General features: G+C 38.0%; 1 protein-coding gene across 1 annotated transcript; it reads right to left on the bottom strand.

Annotated features, from left to right (window-relative positions):
• Nucleotides 1-514: 514 nt before the first annotated feature.
• On the bottom strand, nucleotides 515-10,697 carry LOC119740657 (fatty acid desaturase 2-like). Its single transcript, XM_038216024.1, has 11 exons — nucleotides 10,533-10,697; nucleotides 9,808-10,021; nucleotides 8,676-8,768; nucleotides 6,850-7,047; nucleotides 6,276-6,377; nucleotides 4,621-4,810; nucleotides 4,056-4,132; nucleotides 3,722-3,819; nucleotides 2,870-3,046; nucleotides 2,523-2,648; nucleotides 515-1,659 (listed from the first exon to the last, which is right to left on the bottom strand). Exons 2-11 carry the CDS (start codon nucleotides 10,006-10,008, stop codon nucleotides 1,608-1,610), a joined length of 1,314 nt encoding a protein of 437 aa, XP_038071952.1. The 5' UTR covers nucleotides 10,009-10,021; nucleotides 10,533-10,697; the 3' UTR covers nucleotides 515-1,607.
• Nucleotides 10,698-14,072: the final 3,375 nt, after the last annotated feature.

Genomic DNA, 14,072 nt, shown 5'->3' with positions numbered 1-14,072 from the left:
TCTTTCACATTTGCATCAAGTAAAAACAACTATTTCGTAGCAAGGGTTTAGAATACAAGTTTAGAAATGAAATACATGCACTTTTTGGCCACTTCCCAGCCAAGACTGGATATTGGCCAAACAAGTTTAAGACTGTTTCTTCTTTTTAGGAGTACCTCTACATTAAAGGCTAAAATGATATAGTAAAAGGTTTCTCACTCTCAGCTGGTTAAATGGCAAGGCACAAACAAAAACCAAATGTACACAAAAGCAACATCCAAACACAACAAAAAAAATCACCAAATAAAAGCAAACTTTTGCTGCATTGCGTGGTTTGTTTATCAAGGCCTGCACATCCAAACTACACTCAACCAAAAGAGAAAGTCCCCCCCCCCCTTCCAATACTGTTTTGTCTTACTCAAAAACTACTGAGCACCTCTCACTCAAATAACAACTTATCAGTACAGAAATTCCTTAGCAACCCAGCCATACTCTTTATTTGGCCCAAAACAGTGATTATGTGTACGAAATTATGCAATTTATGACAAATGATACCGAAAACAGTTGCACTTTTGTACACGTGCAAGTTGTGGTTCACATGTCACCTTGAACGTATACAAACAACTTTGCAACTGTTTTCGGTATCATATCGTCAATTGCATAATTTCGTACATTTTTATCACTGTTTTTGGGCCAAATAAAGAGTGTGGCTGGATTGCTAAGGAATTTCTGATTAGTCATAGCTTGAGCAAGATGTGCGCAGTAGTTTTGAGTGAAGACAAAAACGTAGTGGGGCGGGGACTTTCTTTTTTGGTTGAGTGTATAAGAACAGTACCAAATGCAGTATTTTTTTCTAAGCATATTGACATATATTTTGGTAACATAACTGAAATACTCCCCTTAATTAAAGTAAATATTTCATACATGTTGGCCTACTGGTAGTTTTGTAGTTCAGAGTAAAGAAAACCAAGTTAAAGATATATATTATTTCAGCTGCGATGTAGCAATGCCAATATCAGCTGCTGTGGCAAAAACTAGCAACAAGTTATAAAGACCACAAAATGTTCAATGCTACATTTTGTAATTTAAGGTGAACTTTTCTCCCAACTTTATACAAAGTAATATTGTGTGGATTAATAGCTGCACGAATTCACTGGTAATTTGTATTATACTTCTTGAAGACTCAAGTGTTTTTAGGCTACAAGAAACTTTCTTGTAGTAACAAAGACAAAACCCAAAACTCCCAAACTGCATGAGATGCACAGCCCTCCCAAACTTCTTGTTGGATTTTGAAGAATCTGGAGTTAATGCCTTGATAATAAATAAATTGTTTTATTTCTGGATTTCAGTAACGAGTATTTCAAGTACTTAGACTGACTGTTGTCCATTTCACACTAACATCAACCACAATATTTCAGTTACAATTTTAATACAGTTTTTAAGTAGGATTTAGACAAGAACTGATTATATTCGAAACACATTGGTAATCGCTTGATATGATGTTAAGCCACAGGTGCAGAACAATTGAAGCAAAGCCCAATCATCAAGGTACTCAATCAATCAACCAATAATCAATGTAGTCAATCAGGTCTGATCAATTAATCAATCGATCACATCTGAATGTCAGCCTATGTGTGGTAATAGGCGTCATACCACAGCTCTCCGGAATGCTTGAGGGAACTGCAAAATAAGTGCATACAAAAGTAAATTAGTTCAAACAAAAGACACGAATATATTTATCACAAAACAAATTGACTGTAATAAGTCATGAGCTATAGGTATGTCTTTGTAAACCTTTATTCTGAAAGTCACTGTTAATTGTATGTCCAACCGATTTGATATGATTTTCTCTGACTGTACAATAGCGTTTACGTGTAAATAGTCTGAACAAACAATTCATCATACATCCAAATTCTGATTTTCCTCTTTTATTTGAGATAGTCCAAGAAAATTATTTGAGCCTACAAGACACAAGTCGGCAAAGTCAATATATAAAAATCCATGTTTCTCATTGAGGCTGTTTCTCAAAAACAATGACTACAAACAGATAAAAATTCAATTCAAAGTAAAGATCTACAACGCTTCATAAACTAAACATTTCAGGATCAAAGTTTCAACAGTCAATGGGTTTTTTTGGTTTGAAAGTATAATTGACTTTTGATTGTCTGCTTTTTTCAGCCATTGTGAGATGAAGTCTGTGCCTGTGGTGTCACTTTCAGACAATAAATCGTTTGTGAATTACATGGTGTGTTATGTTCTCGAGTTTGAGATGCCTTCGCAGCATTTTATTCCACGTTTACAAACCCATCCATGGTAGCATTTTCCACACACGTCTTAGCAGAGAAATAATAAATGTTCCCATACAATTTATTCTGCACACTCTAGGGGCTTAGTATATTAGTATCCAATCAACCAATATGTGGACATACGCAATATATATATATACTAGTCCGATGTGGTTCTGAGAACTGGTGTCAACTCAACATTTTCTATGCTCTGTTCATCCGTCGTTCTGTCACTTTGTCTGGAGACTGTTGACTTACCGGATGATGTCAGCGAATGCCTGGCTCAGGCTCTTTGTCTGATGGCGAATGTTGTGTTTCTTGCACAGCGCCTTGACGTCAGGAACAATCTTGTACAAGTTGTGCCTTGGCATTGTGGGGAAAAGGCTGTCAAGCAAATGTTGGAGGAATCTCAGTAATTCAAGAAAAATTCACACAAAATTTATAAGTGTGGTTATTTTTTGAGATTTTAAAAACTTTATGCGTTGAAAGTAGCTCATGTCCTGAATTACATGTTGTAAAACTGGAGCTGTCTTTCCCAAACAGAAAGGGAGAAATATACTATAATTTCATATTAAATCGAATGTAAGTTCTAAATATTGTCTCACTGGTGCTCAATCTGGAAGTTGAGGTGGCCAGTGAACCAGTCGTTGAAGAACGAAGATTCCACATCACAGGTAGCCTGCAGCTGAGCTGGTAACCACTCCTTGTGTTGATCATGGTCTATCTGCATGGGAATGTGGTTCATCTGGCTGGTCCAGACAAACCAGTTGCTCTCAAGGAACCTATAGTGCCAAAATAATTGTCAGCAGATTCATGTTTTGTTATTAAATTACTAGCTCCATGCGCAAACAACAGAGGGCGCTTTCTAAACACTTTCGAGAACTCAGTGGATGAGACACACCGAGTGACTTATTTTATTCTGAATATGCACGAAGCCATAACGTCTTCGCGTGAGCGTCAGACGTCATCAGCAATGCATTCAAATGTCTCTCCCAGTGGTCTCCCCAGCTCTCCCTTTCTTACCGTCTGAGGGGGTACTTGTGCTTGGAGCCCTAGCTCAACTAGACTTCTTTAATTTGTTGTATGTCTTTTTTAAGGGAGGGGGCCTACATCTAGCCTTTGTTACTTTTGTTTAGTTATAATTTTGTTCCAAAAAATGCATGACTCCATTTTTGCAGAGGAATGATTACCAATTTGGGAAGATACTCTAAAAGTCTTGAGCAGTTCTTGCAACACATCTTACGTCACCTTTTTTTTTCAAATGTGCAGGATCCATCTTAGGTGGATTTTTGAAACAAAATATTGAGTCCCAAGACAAGATTCCTTGTCTCGAAATATTTGTCAACAAAAGAACCTTACTGAAAGTTGTTCTAAATTCTAACTAATTTCATTCAATTGAATAAAAAGGCGGTCAGTCTTTCAAAAATAATGGTTAGAAAGGACAGTGGGCTGCATACTTGACAAACATGTAGTTAAAGAAGAGGCCAAAACCTCCAAGCAATGGACCGAAGAGCAACGCGTGTTTGATGAAGAAGACGCACATCCAAGCAAGATCCTTAAAAGGAAAAAGAAAAGGAAGTGGACTGGTTTCAGGCAATATTGACTGCACGTATATCACTGATTTGTACAGACTCCGAGAGCCCCCTCCCCCTTTGCCAAAATAGAAAAATCCACCAGACAAGAAATGGAACAAAACCTCCTACTTGTTTTGAACTTTAAAATTCCTATTTATTTACCAATGCTTGTGCACAAGAAGTAGGAGGGTCATTTTTAAAAAGTCGTTCTGATTACCTTCCACAGCCTTTTCCTGATTACATGCGCGAAATACTCCAGGTGGAAATACAAGGGCATCAGAAGAGGCGGCAGTGCTGTCAAGACAAAGTCAAGAATTTCAGGTTTCTATATTCCGGACAAAACTTACGCTTTCACATCATCTCAAATCAGCCTTTTGTTACAAGACTAGGGCATCCAATGCAGTAGCCTGGAACATGCCTTCTTATTGAGACAAGGCCAAATTGTGCACGATGATTTGAAGTTTGCCATTCGTGCCGAAATCAAAGCATGTGTCAAAAGTCTCAGGGTTTTTTTGTCAAAAGTGACTATATCATGAATGTGTGATGGAATGTTATCAAGGATGTAAATTCAATATTGGGTTTTGACCTTCAACATTATTATTTTAGAAGCACTATATACTCCGTGCTAGGGAATGCAAGAAAAAAAATCACAAGCTCACTTGGTTGGGACTCGAACCCACAACCTCCTGCTTACTATACTAGTGCAGACGTTTTACCACTCGACCACCGAGCTTGATGGGGTCAGCCGGCCAGTTATTGCCAATTCCACATGCATGACTTACTGAAAAAGAAATAGATCTGTTGGTAGTTGAAAGGTAGGAAGTACTTCCTCTTATTAGTGCCCCAGGTGACTGGCTGCTTGTCTCCCAAGACAAAGAGGTAGGGCATCTTGATATCAGGGTCCTTCCTGATGATGTTGGGCTTAGCATGATGCTGGTAGTGACGGTAGTTCCACCAGTGGCTCGAGGCACCCTAGAGAGTTATTGATGGGTGAGATTGGGAGAAAGATCCACATTAAATGATAATTGGCAGAGGGATTAAGGGTCATCGAGAGCCCCAGAGCAATGTAGGGTCTATATAAACCTTTATAGGTGAAAACACCTTTTCAGATATTAAAAGGGATTTCTTTTTAATCCTGAAATCAGGAAAAATGCAGACAAAATCCAGTAATCAGGAAAAATCCTAACAAAAGAAATTGTGAAATCAGGACAAATCCCCGCAAATCCTGACAAAAAATATCCTGACAAAGAACCTAAAATCAGGAGAAATCCTGACCAAAAATCCTGCCCAAAATCCTAAAATCACAATAAAGAGGGTAATACGAGACAAACAGTCACACACAACTAGCACAATCGATTTTGAGCTTTTATGCATGTGCAGTGATAAGTGTCAAAACACCTTCACTGGGAATGCACAATTCACTTACCGAACAAAACTACACTGAGCACATTCATTTTTGTTCAGAGAAACACAGTTAAAGGTCAGAAATGTCTGGTCCCTGGCTGAAATTCTACCCTGTGGGATAAACACATCGCTTGCCTTTTTTCTTTTGCAAGGAACTTTTCTGAACATACCCACACTCAACAGTGGGTGGGAAACCAATAACCCGTTCTTTACATTCAATAAAATTCGAAATTGTAATTGGCGGTTCTTCCGCCCGTTGGATGTAGTAAATAAATTTGGGCATTGACCTCAGTATAAAGAAATGTCAATTGACGTGCCTTACAACCCTATATTCATCAAAAGTTTGCAAAACTTGGGCATAGAGTTTCATTCCCTATGTGGCTTTAGAATCTGATTTATGTCTAATTGTGATTTTGTTAAAAATGACACACTAACTTCACCCACAATTAATCAAAGTATCAGAATAATAATAATAATTAATAATAATAATTTGGGAGGCTAATCATCCTTACTCGCAGCTGGTATGCTGAATTGCGAAGGACGCGGCTACAACGTGGTCGGGCCGCTGGCACGTGAAGATGCCTATGGCTGCCGGCCACATCGACCCATATATGACCACGGAGCACAGCCTGAGATCGAAAGTGTTTGATTTTTCCGGAGGGAGGAAAACCGGAGGGCCCGGAGAAAAATCCTCGTGGCACAGGAGAGAACCAACGCACAACTCTACTCACATGCGATCCGCGGCCAGGATTCGAACAGTGGTCACCTTGGTGAGAGGCGAGCGCTTTACGCACAAGCCACCCATGCCACCCATAGAATGGTTATATAAATCATTTTGTCACATCAAAGTTTCAAACAGAAACTGGTGTTTTGGGGTTAAATTGACGAACAATTAGAAAACTTTTTATAAGTTGCCAAATAGAAAAAGTGGCAAACCAAACACAGGGTATCTGTTAAAATGCACAATTGTTTTTAAACAATTGTGGCTCTTGTAAGGCTTTAAAAAGCCTTACGAGAAAAAAAACATAAGTACCTTGAGAGCACCAGTTGTAAAGTACTGCAAGAGATGATTCCAGCGTGATTTGCGAAAGACCGACAGATGGCCCAAATCGTGAAGAAACCAGGAGGACTGGGCCTTCATAGAGAGAAAAAAGACCACCAAATTTACAACCTATGAAACTGTTGGTTTTGTAAATTTATCCTTTAAGGTCAAAGTGCTTACATTCTTTCTTTTTCGGTATAGAGAGACCCTTGATTTAAATATTTCATCCTTTTTTTAGTACCCTTGAAGTGTCAACCATTAGATTGAGAAAGTGGGTGTAAATTTTCGGAAGCGTAGAAGGGCCATATGGAATTGCCACAACAGGTTGCTGCGTATCTCACCACAGTGAATTAACAATTTGCTGTGGCAAACTACCAACTCGCTGCTATAACTTAAACTTATTTAAAGTTAAACTCAGATGAAGATCTCACAAGTGGATATATCCTTTAATATATAATTTCAACTCGAGCTCACTTGCTGCAGTAATCAAGATAGTAAACTTGCTATTATATGGTGAGATACTAAGAACAGCGAAAAAAAAAGCTTCTGCGTGGCCCTTCCATACCTGTTCTATGGTGAGTAGAACCGTTGCCAGCAGATATGGCACCCAGCCGACGCCGAAGTACCACAGCAACAGCCAAGCTAGAACCTCGGCGGCCAAGATGTGGCCAAAGTAGGCAGCGTAGAACCACATGTTGGCTTTGAAGAGACCCATCCCCTCAGCCTTCACACGGAGGGCCTCCATGTCGGTCACAAGTTCACTCTGAAAGTTTACAAACGAGGAAATTCAACTTTTCCTACTACTCCAAAACCTCCTGGTGGAGTTTGAAGAATCTGGGAAGGGTTAGGGTTTTAAATCTATTATTAAGAGCAAAAGGCTACAGTCTGAAGTTTACTGAAACACAGACACCTACACCTTTAATATTTTAAATTTTAGGTGCAACGTTTTTCTGAACATTGTTGCGAAAATGTAAATTATATTATAAACAGTGCACCTTATCTGCAAAGTATTTTCAATTTTGCAATCTGTCAAAAAAGGCTACAAATGAATCACAAAGGGACACTCACTCACTAAACTGACTAGGTGCATTATAATAATTTATAAAGTTGAACAAAGAAATAGACTGGAGCGGGGTTTGAAACCTGCAACCTCCGGATTGCCGTTCCGGTGCTCTACCATCTGAGCTATTCAGCCCTACGTTTGCAGTTCCCCTTTTTGTCAAATGGCTTTGTCAGCAGCAGATGTTTTCCAACTTTTTTTCCTAGTGTCCTTTGAGCAAAGTCATTGATATAAGGAACCACCAACATAGGGATGGATAGCTCACTAAGTTGGTAGAGCACCGAAATGGCAAGAGGTTGCAGGTTCAAACCCCAGTCCAGTCAATTTCGTTGTTCAACTTCAACTTTTGTTTTAACTACCAACAAAAAGATTAAACATTTTACTGATGCATGAGAAAAATTGGAGAAAAAAATCTGCAACTGTATTTTTGCTAAATGAAAGCATTTTGGAATTTAAAAAAATGTGGGTTTTTTTCTCTTTGTAAGTCATGGGGTCCGAGTTCCAAAATAAACCTCATGAGACTGTAGTTTAAAAGCTAGAAGCAGTGTGGCAAGTCTATCATTCAAGTTCAAAAGTCACCAATAAAACCCACGTCTTTTGTAAAGGAACAGATGATCCAGCATCAAAGCAATTCGTAACTTCCTGTGACATCACTGAAGTCGATAAACTTTTGCCATTGTTTGATCAAAGGACATCATTAATTGTGTCGTACGATCTGAAGTACAGATCTCAAGAGCCACTATCTTTCTAAAACCACAAAAAAAAGTTTTTTGAACTGTGGGGAAGCCAAACTTATTCACATATCAAGGTTCAATTAATCATTTGCATTAGAACTTCATAACTTTGCACTTTTAACGAAAACTTCAACAAAGGGGTTAGAATAGTTCAGTGGTTAGCAGGGACGTTCAGTTTTAATTCATCCCTCCCTATTCCACGCAAAATGGTACCATGCAATATTGGTGAATATTGTGCATATATGTATATACATTATTACTACACTGTAAAATGGTGCTTATAGAGTTTAAACACTTTTTGTACCGACTTTTTCCACATTATGTTTATTCTAAGATGTGTTTAGATTTTTGCATTGAGTGAAAGCCTGCTAGTGCCATCAATAATGAAACAAAAAAAGTTAAATTTAAATTTTAAAGTTCGTTTTTCTGAGGCAGGAGAAAAATAAGAGAGATAAAATTGTGTATTTTGCCTGCCATGTGACTTCAACCCGGAAAAAAACAACAATTTTTTTTTAGTTTTACTAAGTTTGATGGCATAGTAACAGGCTTTCATCGTGTCCCTAAACATGTCACATACATCCATAATTCTAAACATACCTTGGGAGAGTTATCCTCCAGTGTGCCAATGCATAGAGGCTTCATGTACTTCCTAACCAGACTCTTGTCGGGATGGAAAGCAACGAAGGCCTCCTAGAATGAAAATATGGACAAAGTTCAATTCATCAACAGATTTGATTCAAAAGGGCCTCAGTGCACTCTTTTGTGGTGAGGATGTCTTACAATGGCTTCGCAGTGAGATCCCCAATTTTGGATACTATAATTTGAAAATAATGGCAGTATAAATATAGTATTATTTTTATATGGTATAAATATTTATACAGCAGTATAAATAATAATAATAATTTGGTGCTTATATAGCACTTTATACCAAAGGTCTCAAAGCGTTTCACAATCATTATTACCCCTGTTCATCAGACCATGAGACCAGTTTTTGCAGCAGCTCAATATCGGCACATTCTAGTCTCTACCTTCAGTTTACAGGGACCCATTTATACTCCTGGATGGAGAGAGGCAATTGAAGTAAAGTGTCTTGCCCAAGAACAGTGTCTGTCATCTTTCGATAAAAGTTGTTTACTTATTCCTTTTTTGTTTAATTTATCAAATGAAAGGCAAGCTGCAGAAACCTCAAAAGAAATTGAGTCTTTTTGAATCGATAAGTTGAGCAAAGAGTACACTTGTCTTAAATTGAACTGTAGTACTAAGCTACAAAAACAAACAACTTTTTTTTTATTTCAATATTGGGTCAGTGTCACTCTTCATCAACATACTTTTGTGATGCAGTGATACAACTTACATGGGAAGATGTAAAGAGTTTACTGTGGGGGGGGGGGGGGTTGTCCTGTGAAGGGGGTGGCTCTCAAGGGGAAAATGGCCTTATTTAAGAAAAAAATAATTTAAATTTAAGATGCCCCATTCACACCCCTCCATCCATAACTGTGAAAAAAATCACCCTGAGATGTCCTATGCCCCATTCTCCCCCCCCCCCCTTGTTTCTAAGGAACTATGCCTAATGAGAGGCAGGATGACTGAGGAATTGGCATCCTCCAAAGTGAGATAGCACTTGAAGTAACATTTACTTCTTTGGTTTCTTTTCTTATTTTTTATTAAATGTTTTAAGGGATGACTTAATAGAGGGGTGGATGATGTGACCCCGGAAGGCTGAACTTACGGTAGCATCCTCCCCTCCATAGTGAGACAGAACCTTGAAGCCGCCTGGGTGTTTGGTCATCCACCGAGTCACATCGTACACGCCGTTCTCAATCACCAACCATTTGTCGTATCGGCTGTTGTGTTTCTTGATTTCATCCCAGCTGTAGGCTGCATCCCTGCCGACCCGGGTCACCACTTGACCTTGCTGACCTTTACCCATGATGCACTGCGATCTATTTGTCAAGAGTTTGGTTGCATTATTGTTTTAGGGCCTAAGTGAGATATGTACTTCCTCCATATTTAGAGCCACACAAAGATGCACGCTAAATTTTCCTGACTGTTTCCTGAATTTAGAATTTAGGCCGAGAGAATTTACCCGGTTAATAACCAGGAAAAATCAAAAGATCTTAAGTGCATGACCAATGACCTCGAGAAAAATTGTGGTTATTCTCTCCAAATTCCCTAAAAATGACAGGTCGACAACTAAACATCTAGAACTTAACAACGTAATTCAATTTTTCCTGAAGTAGTTCCATAGCAAATATCAAGTGAAAACAAATCTAAATTTCAATTTGAAGAAAGAACTGAGAAAATAGCATATGCATTGCTGTATGACACTAAATGTAGGACGAAGTCCAGTATTCATTTTAAAACATTTTATAAAAAGAAAAAAAAATAAAGCCTGCGGACGATCGTTTAATTAAATTAAACGGAAGCAATATCAAAATTAATAGTGATTCTTACAATATCCAGGTTGATTGAAGGCAGACAGTTGAATACAAACTGGACGCATCTAGCTAGCATCAGAGTTGATCCATTTAGCAGTCGGTTCAAAATTCAGTATAATTTATAAACATGAGAAAAAAAAATTGTAAAAAAGGTCCTTGCTCTATGGTACAACGCAGTATGCTCACCGCGCATACAGCAAGCAGAGAAGAGAAACGCACGCACGCGCAGGCCGGCCACGTGTGGCACTTTGATCACCAAATATCACGCCACATGTCACGTGGCACGAGGTGCTTACATGCATAGCCTTGACCTCAAGCCGATAATCGGGCGGGACGAATTCTTTTGACCCACATTTAAAGCAAAACTGGCAAATAATGATTGTAGCCATTGATCTCCATTAGAAAGAATACGTTGTGAGAGAACAATGACTTACGTCGTCACCTGTAAAGAAAGGTGCTTTATCCACGCAAACAAACAAAGGAGATCGCTGAAAATCACATAAAGTTGAAGGATTTAATATATTTGTGAGGTTGGAACGTGTTCGACTTGTTCTAACCCCCTTAATGATTTATGCTTCTTATCTCCCTCATCATATCTATTACGTCAGGTTTTGTTTGAGTGCTGGGTTTAAGACCCTCTTCCCTACTCCCAGCTCGCCCCGTTCTCGTTTAAATATTTGCGGCAATGTCAGTGGCGACGGACACAAAAACACGAACGTTTACCGACTTGAGGCGCGTCTAGTGCGCGCTTCCGCCTCCTCACGCGAGCAATACAGCTGATCAGCTGGCGTCTTTTTTTTTTTAAATAGCTTAGCAATAGCATGTATTTTCATTGATAAACATAATAGCAGCAAATGGGGCGGGATAACCATTTATCATAAAATAATCACTCTTGCTGAAATGCAAATAAGACCCGGAACTTCTAAAAGGCATGATGACAAAATGTACACAATAAAACCAGTAATTTCGATGAATCCTTTCACAATTTAATCAATTTTTTTATCACTGCAAAGATAACATTATTTATAGCATTATGGAACTACAGAAAATTAAACGTAACAAATCCGCTTTGGTGCTGCATTAAAACATTCATTTGGCGACTAAACAAATGCATATATATAGCGAAGGTTTTCCTATTTTCCCTTCGTCTATAAGCTGTATTCTGTCCATTGCATATGATTTCCATGTTGCGTTTTTCTTAATTTTTAATTCTGTATAAAAGTTGCATACCGTTTAGCTGATACTTAGAACTCTAACAAAGTAAATGGACAAGAATATTATTTCCACTTAAACTTAATTAGCGATCTATTATAATATCAAACCTGAAGTGTTACAGTTTTCAACTTCTCATATAAAATATACACATCATTTATTAAAGGCCATGTATTTCATAGTAATGCACAACAGTACAAGGCACAGCATTATTTTCTGATTACAAAAACGTAAAACCAAATCAGCTGCTATATTATTTATCTGCCATATTTCGATGCAAATCACGGAGTTCCCTTTTTCTTTTCTTTTTTAACAATACTAACTACATTATGTAATGTGCCTAAGCAATGCACTGCAACAAATCAAATGCAACAATCAGTGGTAGTGAACAAATTCACACAATGAACTTGATCAAATAAACTTCCTCTGAGTAAATAATAATACCAACTAACTGACATAAAATTGTTCTGGACAAAAAAAAAATACTTGGAATGTGACTCCCAAAGGAGCCTGATTGGCAACAGTATTGACACTTATTAAGTTTTGAAGAAAAACAAGAAAGGTAGGGACAGAAAAGCTTGGGCCAACTTCAGGGCGCTGCTAAGCACAAAAAACTGGTAAGCAGTGAAGTAAATTATCTGCTTAAAAAAATAGGTCACCAGCCAAAATACCATGCAATGTACATTGATTGTGACTGGTCCTCATCATATCCTTGCATAAACATAAACTTGCTAAGCTTTTTTTTCTTTCTGGTAAGCAACTCCATCTCATCAGGGCCCGATTTCTTGGCTCTGCTAACCACAGAGTTCCGTGCTTACGATCACAATTTTGAGCTAACCGCGCTAGCAGAAAAATTATGTGCTAACCCTGTAAGGACAGAATCCTTAGTTACGGGATGTACGCATGTGCATAAGCCAAAATTCCTCGCTAACGCGTGAAATACGCTTACCGTTAGCACAGAATTTTCTGCTACAGTAAGCAAGGATTTTTCGCTAACTGTAAGCAGAGCCAAGAAATTGGGCCCTGATAGATCCTAAAAAGCCCTGTTCAATTACTTGGCTACGGCTTGAAATTACACACGAGTCTATGGGAGCCACTTCCCATAGACTCGTGTGTAATTTCAAGTCTTAGCCCAGTAATTCGGACACGGCTTAACAGCAACAGGTACTGAAAGAAATCACTGATCTCTATATAAAGACTGGATAGTCTCACCAATATGGTCTCACCAATATGGCGTCAAATTCATTCATTGTGCGGCTCTTTATCTGCTATCCAGTGTTTACATGTATATAGAGATCAGTGAAAGAAATGTGTTCCTTGAAAGCCACGTGTGTATTGGTCCAACGTTACCATGAAACTGTACACTACTAAGGCAAGATAAAGAAATCTCTTTGGTTGACTTCTGAAAGACCCACAATGAATATAATTCTAAATCATTAAGTAAAAGATATTTTTGTTATAAAAAGAACTCTTTGACCCAAAATTACTCATAAAGTATAAAACATTTCTTTGACAATTCTGAGAAATCACTAAATTAGATATGGATTTCATTGATATAAAACTATAAAAACAATTTTCACACAAAAGATATCTATTTCATAACAAACACAAACACAAATTGCAAAAAAGCTGTTCGAAAAGTCTACTCCAAGTGGAATGTATGTAGATTTCAAAGGGTGGATTTCAGTTACATTATTACAATAAGACAATCACTTCACAACAAAAACGTGAAAGACTAAAAATAAAATGCATACTTTTTCATAATTCATCTTTTAAAGATTTGTTGCCTGTTTAAAGTAAATTCCTTAGTTTACTGGACTACCAAACAAATGCAAGATAATTGAACATGAAATTCTTAAGTACTTCGTACATCTTCCAAACCTTACCCCCCAAAAATTCTCCAATGGAACTTGCAGCCCAAATCAACTTTACATTTCCTGCAAATCAAGCCCTAGAATATTTATTACTTCAGTGATTGTTTGAAAGTCCAACAAGTTTCTGTTAACAACTGTGCCAAATACATTAGCATTCGGATAACTAGGTGCATAGCAAAAAAATATATGGGAATGTATGGCATGTATCTTTTAAGAAAGTTCCAATTTCAAATAACAGTAAATACGATCAATAATATTCAGCTTCATTACCTCATTGTTACCTTTGAAGTGTTTTTGGCTGATAAATAAGCCCAACTGGAGAAAAAAAAATCCCCAAACAGCAGCAGAGTGTACAGGCCGATTCAGGTTGCATGCCAGTAAATAGGCCTCAAATTTTAGAGAGATTTGAGGCCCTCATACTTGAGGGTTTGTACCAATGAAAGGTCCAATCTCTGAACCAGGCTTTGAGC

The sequence above is a fragment of the Patiria miniata genome, unplaced genomic scaffold, assembly GCF_015706575.1.
Source record: "Patiria miniata isolate m_02_andy unplaced genomic scaffold, ASM1570657v1 HiC_scaffold_5, whole genome shotgun sequence".
NCBI classification, from domain to species: domain Eukaryota; kingdom Metazoa; phylum Echinodermata; class Asteroidea; order Valvatida; family Asterinidae; genus Patiria; species Patiria miniata.
Note: the sequence above shows the minus strand (reverse complement) of the source record. Positions and strands in the feature narration are given on the sequence as shown.

What these genes read in the sequence shown, in the direction of transcription:
- LOC119740657 (XM_038216024.1), bottom strand. Translation starts at nt 10,008, where the DNA reads ATGGGTAAAGGTCAGCAAGGTCAAGTGGTGACCCGGGTCGGCAGGGAT. An exon ending in TCAGGAAAAGGCTGTGGAAG is followed by an intron (nt 3,820 to 4,055) that starts GTAATCAGAACG and finishes TTTCCTTTTAAG; the next exon opens with GATCTTGCTTGGATGTGCGT. An exon ending in GCATTCGCTGACATCATCCG is followed by an intron (nt 1,660 to 2,522) that starts GTAAGTCAACAG and finishes CTTATTTTGCAG; the next exon opens with TTCCCTCAAGCATTCCGGAG.